Genomic DNA, 17750 nt, shown 5'->3' with positions numbered 1-17750 from the left:
AGGGGGCAGTATTATAGTAGTTATATTCTTGTATATAGGGGCAGTATTATAGTAGTTATATTCTTGTACATAGGGGGCAGTATTATAGTAGTTATATTCTTGTATATAGGGGCAGTATTATAGTAGTTATATTCTTGTATATAGGGGGCAGTATTATAGTAGTTATATTCTTGTATATAGGGGCAGTATTATAGTAGTTATATTCCTGTATATAGGGGGCAGTATTATAGTAGTTATATTCTTGTACATAGGGGCAGTATTATAGTAGTTATATTCTTGTACATAGGGGGAAGTATTATAGTAGTTATATTCTTGTATATAGGGGCAGTATTATAGCAGTTATATTCTTGTATATAGGGGCAGTATTATAGTAGTTATATTCTTGTATATAGGGGCAGTATTATAGTAGTTATATTCTTGTACATATGGGGCAGTATTATAGTAGTTATATTCTTGTATATAGGGGCAGTATTATAGTAGTTATATTCTTGTATATAGGGGCAGTATTATAGTAGTTATATTCTTGTATATAGGGGCAGTATTATAGTAGTTATATTTTTGTATATAGGGGGCAGTATTATAGCAGTTATATTCTTGTATATAGGGGCAGTATTATAGTAGTTATATTCTTGTATATAGGGGCAGTATTATAGCAGTTATATTCTTGTACATATGGGGCAGTATTATAGTAGTTATATTCTTGTATATAGGGGGCAGTATTATAGTAGTTATATTCTTGTACATATGGGGCAGTATTATAGTAGTTATATTCTTGTATATAGGAGCAGTATTATAGTAATTATACTCTTGTACATAGGGGCAGTATTATAGTAGTTATATTCTTGTACATAGGGGCAGTATTATAGTAGTTATATTCTTGTATATAGGGGCAGTATTATAGTAGTTCTATTCTTGCATATAGGGGCAGTATTATAGTAGTTATATACCTGTACATAGGGGCAGTATTATAGTAGTTATATTCTTGTATATAGGGGCAGTATTATAGTAGTTATATTCTTGTATATAGGGGCAGTATTATAGCAGTTATATTCTTGTATATAGGGGCAGTATTATAGTAGTTATATTCTTGTATATAGGGGGCAGTATTATAGTAGTTATATTCTTGTACATATGGGGCAGTATTATAGTAGTTATATTCTTGTATATAGGAGCAGTATTATAGTAATTATACTCTTGTACATAGGGGCAGTATTATAGTAGTTATATTCTTGTACATAGGGGCAGTATTATAGTAGTTATATTCTTGTATATAGGGGCAGTATTATAGTAGTTCTATTCTTGCATATAGGGGCAGTATTATAGTAGTTATATACCTGTACATAGGGGCAGTATTATAGTAGTTATATTCTTGTATATAGGGGCAGTATTATAGTAGTTATATTCTTGTATATAGGGGCAGTATTATAGCAGTTATATTCTTGTATATAGGGGCAGTATTATAGCAGTTATATTCTTGCATATAGGGGCAGTATTATAGTAGTTATATACCTTTACATAGGGGCAGTATTATAGTAGTTATATTCTTGTACATAGGGGGCAGTATTATAGCAGTTATATTCTTGTATATAGGAGCAGTATTATAGTAGTTATATTCTTGTACATAGGGGGCAGTATTATAGCAGTTATATTCTTGTATATAGGAGCAGTATTATAGTAGTTATATTCTTGTATATAGGGGCAGTATTATAGTAGTTATATTCTTGTACATAGGGGGCAGTATTATAGTAGTTATATTCTTGTACATAGGGGCAGTATTATAGTTGTTATATTCTTGTACATAGGAGCAGTATTATAGTAGTTATATTCTTGTATATAGGGGCAGTATTATAGTAGTTATATTCTTGTATATAGGGGCAGTATTATAGTAGTTATATTCTTGTATATAGGAGGCAGTATTATAGTAGTTATATTCTTGTATATAGGAGGCAGTATTATAGTAGTTATATTCTTGTATATAGGGGCAGTATTATAGTAGTTATATTCTTGTACATAGGGGGCAGTATTATAGTAGTTATATTCTTGTACATAGGGGCAGTATTATAGTTGTTATATTCTTGTACATAGGAGCAGTATTATAGTAGTTATATTCTTGTATATAGGGGCAGTATTATAGTAGTTATATTCTTGTATATAGGGGCAGTATTATAGTAGTTATATTCTTGTATATAGGAGGCAGTATTATAGTAGTTATATTCTTGTATATAGAGGGCAGTATTATAGTAGTTATATTCTTGTATATAGGGGCAGTATTATAGTAGTTATATTCTTGTATATAGAGGGCAGTATTATAGTAGTTATATTCTTGTATATAGGAGCAGTATTATAGTAGTTATATTCTTGTATATAGGGGCAGTATTATAGTAGTTATATTCTTGTATATAGAGGGCAGTATTATAGCAGTTATATTCTTGTACATAGGAGCAGTATTATAGTAGTTATATTCTTGTATATAGGGGCAGTATTATAGTAGTTATATTCTTGTATATAGAGGGCAGTATTATAGTAGTTATATTCTTGTATATAGGAGCAGTATTATAGTAGTTATATTCTTGTACATAGAGGCAGTATTATAGTAGTTATATTCTTATACATAGGGGGCAGTATTATAGTAATTATATTCTTGTATATAGGGGCAGTATTATAGTAGTTATATTCTTGTATATAGGAGCAGTATTATAGTAATTATACTCTTGCACATAGGGGCAGTATTATAGTAGTTATATTCTTGTACATAGGGGCAGTATTATAGTAGTTATATTCTTGTATATAGGGGCAGTATTATAGTAGTTATATTCTTGTACATATGGGGCAGTATTATAGTAGTTATATTCTTGTATATAGGAGCAGTATTATAGTAATTATACTCTTGTACATAGGGGCAGTATTATAGTAGTTATATTCTTGTACATAGGGGCAGTATTATAGTAGTTCTATTCTTGTATATAGGGGCAGTATTATAGTAGTTCTATTCTTGCATATAGGGGCAGTATTATAGTAGTTATATACCTGTACATAGGGGCAGTATTATAGTAGTTATATTCTTGTATATAGGGGCAGTATTATAGTAGTTATATTCTTGTATATAGGGGCAGTATTATAGCAGATATATTCTTGTATATAGGGGCAGTATTATAGCAGTTATATTCTTGCATATAGGGGCAGTATTATAGTAGTTATATACCTTTACATAGGGGCAGTATTATAGTAGTTATATTCTTGTATATAGAGGCAGTATTATAGCAGTTATATTCTTGTATATAGGAGCAGTATTATAGTAGTTATATTCTTGTATATAGGGGCAGTATTATAGTAGTTATATTCTTGTATATAGGGGCAGTATTATAGTAGTTATATTCTTGTATATAGGAGCAGTATTATAGTAGTTATATTCTTGTATATAGGGGCAGTATTATAGCAGTTATATTCTTGTATATAGGGGCAGTATTATAGTAGTTATATTCTTGTACATAGAGGCAGTATTATAGTAGTTATATTCTTGTACATAGGGGCAGTATTATAGTAGTTATATTCTTGTATATAGGGGCAGTATTATAGTAGTTATATTCTTGTATATAGAGGCAGTATTATAGCAGTTATATTCTTGTATATAGGAGCAGTATTATAGTAGTTATATTCTTGTATATAGGGGCAGTATTATAGTAGTTATATTCTTGTATATAGGAGCAGTATTATAGTAGTTATATTCTTGTATATAGGGGCAGTATTATAGCAGTTATATTCTTGTATATAGGGGGCAGTATTATAGCAGTTATATTCTTGTATATAGGGGCAGTATTATAGTAGTTATATTCTTGTACATAGAGGCAGTATTATAGTAGTTATATTCTTGTACATAGGGGCAGTATTATAGTAGTTATATTCTTGTATATAGGGGCAGTATTATAGTAGTTATATTCTTGTATATAGGGGCAGTATTATAGTAGTTATATACCTGTACATAGGGGCAGTATTATAGTAGTTATATTTTTGTATATAGGGGCAGTATTATAGCAGTTATATTCTTGTATATAGGGGCAGTATTATAGTAGTTATATTCTTGTATATAGGGGCAGTATTATAGTAGTTATATTCTTGTATATAGGGGCAGTATTATAGTAGTTATATTCTTGTATATAGGAGGCAGTATTATAGTAGTTATATTCTTGTATATAGGGGCAGTATTATAGTAGTTATATTCTTGTATATAGAGGGCAGTATTATAGTAGTTATATTCTTGTATATAGGAGCAGTATTATAGTAGTTATATTCTTGTATATAGGGGCAGTATTATAGTAGTTATATTCTTGTATATAGGAGCAGTATTATAGTAGTTATATTCTTGTATATAGAGGGCAGTATTATAGCAGTTATATTCTTGTACATAGGAGCAGTATTATAGTAGTTATATTCTTGTATATAGGGGCAGTATTATAGTAGTTATATTCTTGTATATAGAGGGCAGTATTATAGTAGTTATATTCTTGTATATAGGGGCAGTATTATAGTAGTTATATTCTTGTATATAGAGGGCAGTATTATAGTAGTTATATTCTTGTATATAGAGGGCAGTATTATAGTAATTATATTCTTGTATATAGGGGCAGTATTATAGTAGTTATATTCTTGTATATAGGGGCAGTATTATAGTAGTTATATTCTTGTATATAGAGGCAGTATTATAGCAGTTATATTCTTGTATATAGGAGCAGTATTATAGTAGTTATATTCTTGTATATAGGGGAAGTATTATAGTAGTTATATTCTTGTACATAGGGGCAGTATTATAGTAGTTATATTCTTGTATATAGGGGCAGTATTATAGTAGTTATATTCTTGTATATAGAGGGCAGTATTATAGTAGTTATATTTTTGTATATAGGAGCAGTATTATAGTAGTTATATTCTTGTATATAGAGGGCAGTATTATAGCAGTTATATTCTTGTACATAGGAGCAGTATTATAGTAGTTATATTCTTGTATATAGGGGCAGTATTATAGTAGTTATATTCTTGTATATAGAGGGCAGTATTATAGTAGTTATATTCTTGTATATAGGGGCAGTATTATAGTAGTTATATTCTTGTATATAGAGGGCAGTATTATAGTAGTTATATTCTTGTATATAGAGGGCAGTATTATAGTAATTATATTCTTGTATATAGGGGCAGTATTATAGTAGTTATATTCTTGTATATAGGGGCAGTATTATAGTAGTTATATTCTTGTATATAGAGGGCAGTATTATAGTAGTTATAGTCTTGTATATAGGAGCAGTATTATAGTAGTTATATTCTTGTATATAGGGGCAGTATTATAGTAGTTATATTCTTGTATATAGAGGGCAGTATTATAGCAGTTATATTCTTGTACATAGGAGCAGTATTATAGTAGTTATATTCTTGTATATAGGGGCAGTATTATAGTAGTTATATTCTTGTATATAGAGGGCAGTATTATAGCAGTTATATTCTTGTACATAGGAGCAGTATTATAGTAGTTATATTCTTGTATATAGGGGCAGTATTATAGTAGTTATATTCTTGTATATAGAGGGCAGTATTATAGTAGTTATATTCTTGTATATAGGGGCAGTATTATAGTAGTTATATTCTTGTATATAGGGGCAGTATTATAGTAGTTATATTCTTGTATATAGAGGGCAGTATTATAGTAATTATATTCTTGTACATAGGGGCAGTATTATAGTAGTTATATTCTTGTATATAGGAGCAGTATTATAGTAATTATACTCTTGTACATAGGGGCAGTATTATAGTAGTTATATTCTTGTACATAGGGGCAGTATTATAGTAGTTATATTCTTGTATATAGGGGCAGTATTATAGTAGTTATATTCTTGTATATAGGGGCAGTATTATAGTAGTTATATTCTTGTATATAGGGGCAGTATTATAGTAGTTATATTCTTGTATATAGGGGAAGTATTATAGTAGTTATATTTTTGTACATAGGGGCAGTATTATAGTAGTTATATTCTTGTATATAGGGGCAGTATTATAGTAATTATATTCTTGTATATAGGGGCAGTATTATAGTAGTTATATACCTGTACATAGGGGCAGTATTATAGTAGTTATATTCTTGTATATAGGGGCAGTATTATAGTAGTTATATTCTTGTATATAGGGGCAGTATTATAGCAGTTATATTCTTGTATATAGGGGCAGTATTATAGCAGTTATATTCTTGCATATAGGGGCAGTATTATAGTAGTTATATACCTTTACATAGGGGCAGTATTATAGTAGTTATATTCTTGTATATAGGGGCAGTATTATAGCACTTATATTCTTGTATATAGGGGCAGTATTATAGTAGTTATATTCTTGTACATAGAGGCAGTATTATAGTAGTTATATTCTTGTACATAGGGGCAGTATTATAGTAGTTATATTCTTGTATATAGGGGCAGTATTATAGTAGTTATATTCTTGTATATAGGGGCAGTATTATAGTAGTTATATTCTTGTATATAGGGGCAGTATTATAGTAGTTATATACCTGTACATAGGGCAGTATTATAGTAGTTATATTTTTGTATATAGGGAGCAGTATTATAGTAGTTATATTCTTGTATATAGAGGGCAGTATTATAGCAGTTATATTCTTGTACATAGGAGCAGTATTATAGTAGTTATATTCTTGTATATAGGGGCAGTATTATAGTAGTTATATTCTTGTATATAGAGGGCAGTATTATAGCAGTTATATTCTTGTACATAGGAGCAGTATTATAGTAGTTATATTCTTGTATATAGAGGGCAGTATTATAGTAGTTATATTCTTGTATATAGAGGGCAGTATTATAGTAGTTATATTCTTGTATATAGGGGCAGTATTATAGTAGTTATATTCTTGTATATAGAGGGCAGTATTATAGTAGTTATATTCTTGTATATAGGGGCAGTATTATAGTAGTTATATTCTTGTATATAGGGGCAGTATTATAGTAGTTATATTCTTGTATATAGAGGGCAGTATTATAGTAATTATATTCTTGTACATAGGGGCAGTATTATAGTAGTTATATTCTTGTATATAGGAGCAGTATTATAGTAATTATACTCTTGTACATAGGGGCAGTATTATAGTAGTTATATTCTTGTACATAGGGGCAGTATTATAGTAGTTATATTCTTGTATATAGGGGCAGTATTATAGTAGTTATATTCTTGTATATAGGGGCAGTATTATAGTAGTTATATTCTTGTATATAGGGGCAGTATTATAGTAGTTATATTCTTGTATATAGGGGAAGTATTATAGTAGTTATATTCTTGTACATAGGGGCAGTATTATAGTAGTTATATTCTTGTATATAGGGGCAGTATTATAGTAGTTATATTCTTGTATATACGGGCAGTATTATAGTAGTTATATACCTGTACATAGGGGCAGTATTATAGTAGTTATATTCTTGTATATAGGGGCAGTATTATAGTAGTTATATACCTGTACATATATATTCTTGTATATTGGGGCAGTATTATAGCAGTTATATTCTTGTATATAGGGGCAGTATTATAGCAGTTATATTCTTGTATATAAGGGCAGTATTATAGTAGTTAGATTCTTGTATATAGGGGCAGTATTATAGTAGTTATATTCTTGTATATAGAGGGCAGTATTATAGTAGGTATATTCTTGTACATAGGGGCAGTATTATAGTAGTTATATTCTTGTATATAGGGGCAGTATTATAGTAGTTATATTCTTGTACATAGGGGCAGTATTATAGTAGTTATATACCTGTACATAGGGGCAGTATTATAGTAGTTATATTCTTGTACATAGGGGGCAGTATTATAGTAGTTATATTCTTGTACATAGGGGCAGTATTATAGTAGCTATATTCTTGTACATAGGGGGCAGTATTATAGTAGTTATATTCTTGTACATAGGGGGCAGTATTATAGTAGTTATATTCTTGTACATAGGGGCAGTATTATAGTAGTTATATTCTTGTACATAGGGGGCAGTATTATAGTAGTTATATTCTTGTACATAGGGGCAGTATTATAGTAGCTATATTCTTGTACATAGGGGCAGTATTATAGTAGTTATATTCTTGTATATAGGGGGCAGTATTATAGCAGTTATATTCTTGTATATAGGGGCAGTATTATAGTAGTTATATTCTTGTACATAGGGGGCAGTATTATAGTAGTTATATTCTTGTACATAGGGGCAGTATTATAGTAGTTATATACCTGTACATAGGGGCAGTATTATAGTAGGTATATTCTTGTACATAGGGGCAGTATTATAGTAGTTATATTCTTGTACATAGGGGGCAGTATTATAGTACTTATATTCTTGTACATAGGGGCAGTATTATAGTAGCTATATTCTTGTACATAGGGGCAGTATTATAGTAGTTATATTCTTGTACATAGGGGGCAGTATTATAGTAGTTATATTCTTGTATATAGGGGCAGTATTATAGTAGTTATATTCTTGTACATAGGGGCAGTATTATAGTAGTTATATTCCTGTATATAGGGGCAGTATTATAGTAGTTATATTTTTGTACATAGGGGCAGTATTATAGTAGTTATATACCTGTACATAGGAGCAGTATTATAGTAGTTATATTCTTGTACATAGGGGCAGTATTAAAGTAGTTATATTCTTGTATATAGGGGCAGTATTATAGTAGTTATATTCTTGTACATAGGGGGCAGTATTATAGTAGTTATATTCTTGTACATAGGGGCAGTATTATAGTAGTTATATACCTGTACATAGGGGCAGTATTATATTCTTTGTGTCTTGTTGTTGGCAGGGTGGATGGAGGGTATACGACTTTCGGATGGAGAGGGTGGTTGGGTTCCTGCCGCTCATGTGGAGGAGATCACCAGTAAGAACGCTCGGCTGCGCAACCTTCGGGAGAACAAGAGAATAAAGCACGCCACTAGTAAACTAGAGATGAAGCCCCCGTAGCGCTGGGACCACTCACTGACTCGGACCCTTTGGGGTTGTGGTCCACACACAGAACATTTCAGTGTCCTGTACATTTCATCAGTCTTCCTGTAGCTGTTCCCCGTTTTCTGCTCCCCCGTCTGTGTGACGCCCTCATATCTTTTTGGGATATGGAGATGGCTCTTGGCCCGGTCGCACAGGACTGCTGCTCTTCACCGGATCCTCCAGGAGCCGCCACGTTGTGTGATTGGAGGACGACCTTCCACGTCAGGATCTGCAGCACGATAGTGACACAAGTGCCAAGACTTTGCCAGTACCATAAAATATTTTGGCCATTCGCTTCCATGTTGGGTGGGGTGACCGTCCCGAGAAAAACCACAAAGTGTAACCCAGCGGAGTGTGGCCACGAGTCTCCCCACCGCAACACAGGACGTGGCACAGGCCACCGCGCTCTGTACATAGCCTCACAGTGTAAATAAAGCTCTTACAGTCAGTGTCTGTTATTCCTCAGGATTCTCTTGTATTAATGCGCGCTCCGTGGATTATTACCTTCCTGCGCGGCCTCCATTGCCACGTCACAGGGGCCACGTCACAGGGGCCACGGCAGATAACACAAGAGAAATGGCGAGATCGGCCCAAAGACCAATGTAGAAAAATAACAGGTATAGTCTCTGAAAGAACAGAAGACCAGAGATAAAAAATCCGGGGTAACCGAAACACCGACGTCACCAGATGGAGGCGCCACTGAGCAAAGAACACAACATTCTCCCCCCATCTGAAGACTGAGCCTCCTGCAGAAACCCCGGCACCTCCAGCCTCCCCTGCAACACACGACTGATCCGGAGTCACCGCCTGCATTATCCTCCAGAGCTGCACTCACTATTCTGCTGGCGCAGTCACTGTATACATACATTACTGATCCTGCGTTACCTCCTGTATTATACTCCAGAGCTGCACTCACTATTCTGCTGGTGCAGTCACTGTGTACATACATTACATTACTGATCCTGAGTTACCTCCTGTATTATACTCCAGAGCTGCACTCACTATTCTGCTGGTGCAGTCACTGTGTACATACATTACATTACTGATCCTGAGTTACCTCCTGTATTATACTCCAGAGCTGCACTCACTATTCTGCTGGTGCAGTCACTGTGTACATACATTACATTACTGATCCTGAGTTACCTCCTGTATTATACTCCAGAGCTGCACTCACTATTCTGCTGGTGCAGTCACTGTGTACATACATTACATTACTGATCCTGAGTTACCTCCTGTATTATACTCCAGAGCTGCACTCACTATTCTGCTGGTGCAGTCACTGTGTACATACATTACATTACTGATCCTGAGTTACCTCCTGTATTATACTCCAGAGCTGCAGTCACTATTCTGCTGGTGCAGTCATTGTGTACATACATTACATTACTGATCCTGAGTTACCTCCTGTATTATACTCCAGAGCTGCACTCACTATTCTGCTGGTGCAGTCACTGTGTACATACATTACATTACTGATCCTGCGTTACCTCCTGTATTATACTCCAGAGCTGCACTCACTATTCTGCTGGTGCAGTCATTGTGTACATACATTACATTACTGATCCTGAGTTACCTCCTGTATTATACTCCAGAGCTGCACTCACTATTCTGCTGGTGCAGTCACTGTGTACATACATTACTGATCCTGCGTTACCTCCTGTATTATACTCCAGAGCTGCACTCACTATTCTGCTGGTGCAGTCACTGTGTACATACATTACTGATCCTGAGTTATCTCCTGTATTATACTCCAGAGCTGCACTCACTATTCTGCTGGTGCAGTCACTGTGTACATACATTACTGATCCAGAGTGACCTCCTATATTATACTCCAGAGCTGCACTCACTATTCTGCTGGTGCAGTCACTGTGTACATACATTACATTACTGATCCTGAGTTACCTCCTGTATTATACCCCAGAGCTGCACTCCCTATTCTGCTGGTACAGTCACTGTGTACATACATTACTGATCCAGAGTGACCTCCTATATTATACTCCAGAGCTGCACTCACTATTCTGCTGGTGCAGTCACTGTGTACATACATTACTGATCCACAGTGACCTCCTATATTATACTCCAGAGCTGCACTCACTATTCTGCTGGTGCAGTCACTGTGTACATACATTACTGATCCAGAGTGACCTCCTATATTATACTCCAGAGCTGCACTCACTATTCTGCTGGTGCAGTCACTGTGTACATACATTACTGATCCAGAGTGACCTATATTATACTCCAGAGCTGCACTCACTATTCTGGTGGTGCAGTCACTGTGTACATACATTAATGATCCAGAGTGACCTCCTATATTATATTCCAGAGCTGCACTCACTATTCTGCTGGTGCAGTCACTGTGTACATACATTACTGATCCTGAGTTACCTCCTGTATTATACTCCAGAGCTGCACTCACTATTCTGCTGGTGCAGTCACTGTGCACATACATTACATTGCTGATCCGGAGTTACCTCCTGTATTATACTCCAGAGCTGCACTCAGTATTCTGCTGGTGCAGTCACTGTGTACATACATTACTGATCCTGAGTTACCTCCTGTATTATACTCCAGAGCTGCACTCACTATTCTGCTGGTACAGTCACTGTGTACATACATTAATGATCCTGAGTGACCTCCTATATTATACTCCAGAGCTGCACTCACTATTCTGCTGGTGCAGTCACTGTGTATATACATTACTGATCTGGAGTGACCTCCTATATTATACTCCAGAGCTGCACTCACTATTCTGCTGGTGCAGTCACTGTACATACATTACTGATCCTGAGTTACCTCCTGTATTATACTCCAGAGCTGCACTCACTATTCTGCTGGTGCAGTCACTGTGTACATACATTACATTACTGATCCTGAGTTACCCCCTGTATTATACTCCAGAGCTGCACTCACTATTCTGCTGGTGCAGTCACTGTGTACATACATTACATTACTGATCCTCAGTTACCTCCTGTATTATACTCCAGAGCTGCACTCACTATTCTGCTGGTGCAGTCACTGTGTACATACATTACATTACTGATCCTCAATCAGGCCTCCTTCACACCTCCCTGTCTCACGTACTGGAGCCATGTTCACACATGTACTAATTAAAGTGAATAGTGATCTCCACACCTCCATGTTTCATGATCAATGTATGGGCCTCACCTGACAGACAATACAATGTATGGGCCTCACCTGACAGACAATACAATGTATGGGCCTCACCTGACAGACAATACAATGTATGGGCCTCACCTGACAGACAATACAATGTATGGGCCTCGCCTGACAGACAATACAATGTATGGGCCTTGCCTGACAGACAATACAATGTATGGGCCTCTCCTGATAGACAATATAATGTCTGGGCCTCACCTGAGAGACAATACAATGTATGGGCCTCTCCTAACAGACAATATAATGTCTGGGCCTCGCCTAACAGACAATACAATGTATGGGCCTTGCCTGACAGACAATACAATGTATGGGCCTCTCCTGATAGACAATATAATGTCTGGGCCTCACCTGAGAGACAATACAATGTATGGGCCTCTCCTAACAGACAATATAATGTCTGGGCCTCGCCTAACAGACAATACAATGTATGGGCCTCGCCTGACAGACAATACAATGTATGGGCCTCTCCTGACAGACAATATAATGTCTGGGCCTCGCCTGACAGACAATACAATGTATGGGCCTCTCCTGACAGACAATATAATGTCTGGGCCTCGCCTGACAGACAATACAATGTATGGGCCTCTCCTGACAGACAATATAATGTCTGGGCCTCACCTGACAGACAATACAATGTCTGGGCCTCACCTGACAGACAATACAATGTCTGGGCCTCACCTGAGAGACAATACAATGTATGGGCCTCGCCTGACAGACAATACAATGTATGGGCCTCGCCTGACAGACAATACAATGTCTGGGCCTCACCTGACAGACAATACAATGTCTGGGCCTCACCTGAGAGACAATACAATGTATGGGCCTCGCCTGACAGACAATACAATGTATGGGCCTCGCCTGACAGACAATACAATGTTTGGGCCTCACCTGACAGACAATACAATGTTTGGGCCTCACCTGACAGACAATACAATGTCTGGGCCTCACCTGAGAGACAATACAATGTCTGGGCCTCACCTGACAGACAATACAATGTTTGGGCCTCACCTGACAGACAATACAATGTCTGGGCCTCACCTGAGAGACAATACAATGTCTGGGCCTCACCTGACAGACAATACAATGTTTGGGCCTCACCTGACAGACAATACAATGTCTGGGCCTCACCTGACAGACAATACAATGTCTGGGCCTCACCTGACAGACAATACAATGTCTGGGCCTCACCTGAGAGACAATACAATGTATGGGCCTCGCCTGACAGACAATACAATGTCTGGGCCTCGCCTGACAGACAATACAATGTCTGGGCCTCACCTGACAGACAATACAATGTCTGGGCCTCACCTGACAGACAATACAATGTCTGGGCCTCACCTGAGAGACAATACAATGTATGGGCCTCGCCTGACAGACAATACAATGTATGGGCCTCGCCTGACAGACAATACAATGTTTGGGCCTCACCTGACAGACAATACAATGTTTGGGCCTCACCTGACAGACAATACAATGTCTGGGCCTCACCTGACAGACAATACAATGTTTGGGCCTCACCTGACAGACAATACAATGTCTGGGCCTCACCTGACAGACAATACAATGTTTGGGCCTCACCTGACAGACAATACAATGTCTGGGCCTCACCTGACAGACAATACAATGAATGTCTGGGCCTCACCTGAGAGACAATACAATGTCTGGGCCTCAGCTGAGAGACAATACAATGTCTGGGCCTCACCTGACAGACAATACAATGTCTGGGCCTCACCTGACAGACAATACAATGTCTGGGCCTCACCTGACAGACAATACAATGTCTGGGCCTCACCTGACAGACAATACAATGTCTGGGCCTCACCTGACAGACAATATAATGTCTGGGCCTCAACTGACAGACAATATAATGTATGGGCCTCGCCTGACAGACAATACAATGTATGGGCCTCGCCTGACAGACAATATAATGTTTGGGCCTCAACTGACAGACAATACAATGTCTGGGCCTTGCCTGACAAACAATACAATGTATGGGCCTCGCCTGACAATATAATGTCTGGGCCTCGCCTGATAGACAATACAATGTCTGGGCCTCAACTGACAAGACAATACAATGTATGGGCCTCGCCTGACAGACAATACAATGTATGGGCCTCACCTGACAGACAATACAATGTATGGGCCTCGCCTGACAGACAATACAATGTATGGGCCTCACCTGACAGACAATACAATGTATGGGCCTCGCCTGACAGACAATACAATGTATGGGCCTCACCTGACAGACAATACAATGTATGGGCCTCGCCTGACAGACAATACAATATATGGGCCTCGCCTGACAGACAATAAAATGTATGGGCCTCGCCTGACAGACAATATAATGTATGGGCCTCGCCTGACAGACAATACAATGTATGGGCCTCGCCTGACAATATAATGTCTGGGCCTCGCCTGATAGACAATACAATGTCTGGGCCTCAACTGACAAGACAATACAATGTATGGGCCTCGCCTGACAGACAATACAATGTATGGGCCTCACCTGACAGACAATACAATGTATGGGCCTCGCCTGACAGACAATACAATGTATGGGCCTCGCCTGACAGACAATACAATGTATGGGCCTCGCCTGACAGACAATATAATGTATGGGCCTCGCCTGACAGACAATGAAATGTATGGGCCTTGCCCGAAAGACAATACAATGTATGGGGCTCGCCTGACAGACAATACAATATATGGGCCTCACCCAACAGACAATACAATGTATGGGCCTCGCCTGACAGACAATACAATATATGGGCCTCACCCGACAGACAATACAATGTATGGGCCTCGCCTGACAGACAATACAATATATGGGCCTCACCCGACAGACAATTCAATGTCTGGGTCTTGTGTAAACATTCATGCCTAAATCAGACATAATTCTCATTTTTTCCTCTTAACCCTCTATGTGATTGGGGGAAACACAGAAGGAGTCAGTGCCGCTCCTAATTGGGAGGCTGCAGGTCATGACCATGTTTGTATAACATGCCTAATGCTTTATTTCTCTGCTATATAATGGAGAAAGGGTTAATTGTGGCATCTGAGCTTCTTCAGAGGAGGCTCCGGCTGCCCCGGCCTCATCCCGGGTCTTCTTCCCAGCCAGGAGCCTACTTAAGAGCAGAGATCAGGTGCGTCCTCACCTCCTGGGAGACAGGTAACTGCTGAGGGCAATGTGGGAGCAGATGATGGAAGGGTGGGCTCGGGTCACCGCCATCCACTGCACGGGAAGGTTTGTGCAGGCGGGAGAAGCTGCTGCTGCGCTTCTTGTTCGCAGGTTACTAAGATGGGAACAAGCCCCAATGTGGTGTGAGGTTTGTGCTGCTAATGGCGCCATCATTCTGAGGGTTAATGTGAAGGTGCAGATCTCTACAGGGCGGAGAAGCCATGTCTGGCCAAGGATATAGCACTATAGCTCTACACAGAGGAGAGGGTCTGACCGCCAGTCACCTAGTGATATAGAAAATATACACAAGAGGGCGCTATAACCTACAGGAGACCCAAAACTGCTCTCACCTGTATATAATGTATTCTTATCCAACTCAGTGCCACTTCTCCTGCCTTGCACAGTGCTCCTTCTCCTGCCCTGCGTATATACCCTGCACAGTACCACTTCCTGCATATATACCCTGCACAGTACCACTTCCTGCATATATACCCTGCACAGTGCCACTTCCTGCATATATACCCTGCACAGTGCCACTTCCTGCATATATACCCTGCACAGTGCCACTTCCTGCATATATACCCTGCACAGTGCCACTTCCTGCATATATACCCTGCACAGTGCCACTTCCTGCATATATACCCTGCACAGTGCCACTTCCTGCATATATACCCTGCACAGTGCCACTTCCTGCATATATACCCTGCACAGTGCCACTTCCTGCATATATACCCTGCACAGTGCTCCCTTCTCCTGCCCTGTATATACCCTGCACAGTGCCACTTCCTGCATATATACCCTGCACAGTGCTCCTTCTCCTGCCCTGTATATACCCTGCACAGCACCACTTCTACTATCCTGCATATATACTCTGCACAGTGCTCCTTCTCCTGCCCTGTATATACACTGCACAGTGCCACTTCCTGCATATATACCCTGCACAGTGCTCCTTCTCCTGCCCTGTATATACCCTGCACAGTGCTCCTTCTCCTGCCCTGTATATACCCTGCACAGTACCACTTCTCCTGCCCTGTATATACCCTGCACAGTACCACTTCCTGCATATATACCCTGCACAGTGCCACTTCTCCTGCCCTGTATATACCCTGCACAGCACCACTTCTACTATCCTGCATATATACTCTGCACAGTGCTCCTTCTCCTGCCCTGTATATACCCTGCACAGTGCCACTTCTACTATCCTGCATATATACTCTGCACAGTGCTCCTTCTCCTGCCCTGTATATACCCTGCACAGCACCACTTCTACTATCCTGCATATATACTCTGCACAGTGCTCCTTCTCCTGCCCTGTATATACCCTGCACAGTACCACTTCCTGCATATATACCCTGCACAGTGCTCCTTCTCCTGCCCTGTATATACCCTGCACAGTGCTCCTTCTCCTGCCCTGTATATACCCTGCACAGTGCTCCTTCTCCTGCCCTGTATATACCCTGCACAGTGCTCCTTCTCCTGCCCTGTATATACCCTGCACAGTGCCACTTCTCCTGCCCTGTATATACCCTGCACAGTGCCACTTCTCCTGCCCTGTATATACCCTGCACAGCACCACTTCTACTATCCTGCATATATACTCTGCACAGTGCTCCTTCTCCTGCCCTGTATATACACTGCACAGTGCCACTTCCTGCATATATACCCTGCACAGTGCTCCTTCTCCTGCCCTGTATATACTCTGCACAGCACCACTTCTACTATCCTGCATATATACTCTGCACAGTGCTCCTTTTCCTGCCCTGTATATACACTGCACAGTACCACTTCTACTATCCTGTATATATACTCTGCACAGTGCTCCTTCTCCTGCCCTGTATATACCCTGCACAGCACTACTTCTACTATCCTGCATATATACCCTGCACAGCACTACTTCTACTATCCTGCATATATAGAAACAACAAAGAGCCAGCACCAATGTGCACTAAGGCATCAAATATTCCAAACTGCATTATAAAATTTTTTTTGAGATTTTTGGCAAAAAATTGCAATTTCTTGAGCTGCTTCGCCACGTCACGGCAAATCTCATTTGAAGCAGTCCTACACTAAAATATTTTTATAAAATGTGCCATGCGGCCTCACATATAAATAGCAGAACTGCTCTCAGCAGCACTCACCTGGTCTATTGCAGTCCCGTACCCATGACTGAGTCATGGCTGTGGGCGGGACAGGTCCAAGCAAATGCTGCATGAAGTATATATATAGCCTGTGGACAAAGCCTGATGACCCTGCACAGCACTACTTCTACTATCCTGCATATATACCCTGCACAGCACCACTTCTACTATCCTGCATATATACTCTGCACAGTGCTCCTTTTCCTGCCCTGTATATACTCTGCACAGCACCACTCCTACTATCCTG

The 17750-nt window shown here is 38.8% G+C and overlaps 1 protein-coding gene across 3 annotated transcripts in view; it reads left to right on the top strand.

Annotated features, from left to right (window-relative positions):
* Positions 1 to 9468, top strand: part of ARHGEF19 (Rho guanine nucleotide exchange factor 19) — a 138864-nt gene extending 129396 nt beyond the window's left edge. For all 3 annotated transcript variants that reach the window (XM_075329299.1, XM_075329300.1, XM_075329298.1), the window contains one exon: positions 8829 to 9468. In XM_075329299.1, coding sequence (XP_075185414.1) covers positions 8829 to 8986 — 158 coding nt within the window. In that variant the 3' untranslated portion in view covers positions 8987 to 9468. The remainder of the gene's footprint in view (positions 1 to 8828) is intronic.
* Positions 9469 to 17750: the final 8282 nt, after the last annotated feature.

Source organism: Anomaloglossus baeobatrachus, chromosome 11 (genome assembly GCF_048569485.1).
Source record: "Anomaloglossus baeobatrachus isolate aAnoBae1 chromosome 11, aAnoBae1.hap1, whole genome shotgun sequence".
Taxonomy (NCBI): domain Eukaryota; kingdom Metazoa; phylum Chordata; class Amphibia; order Anura; family Aromobatidae; genus Anomaloglossus; species Anomaloglossus baeobatrachus.
This window is presented reverse-complemented; position numbering and strand designations above follow the sequence as displayed.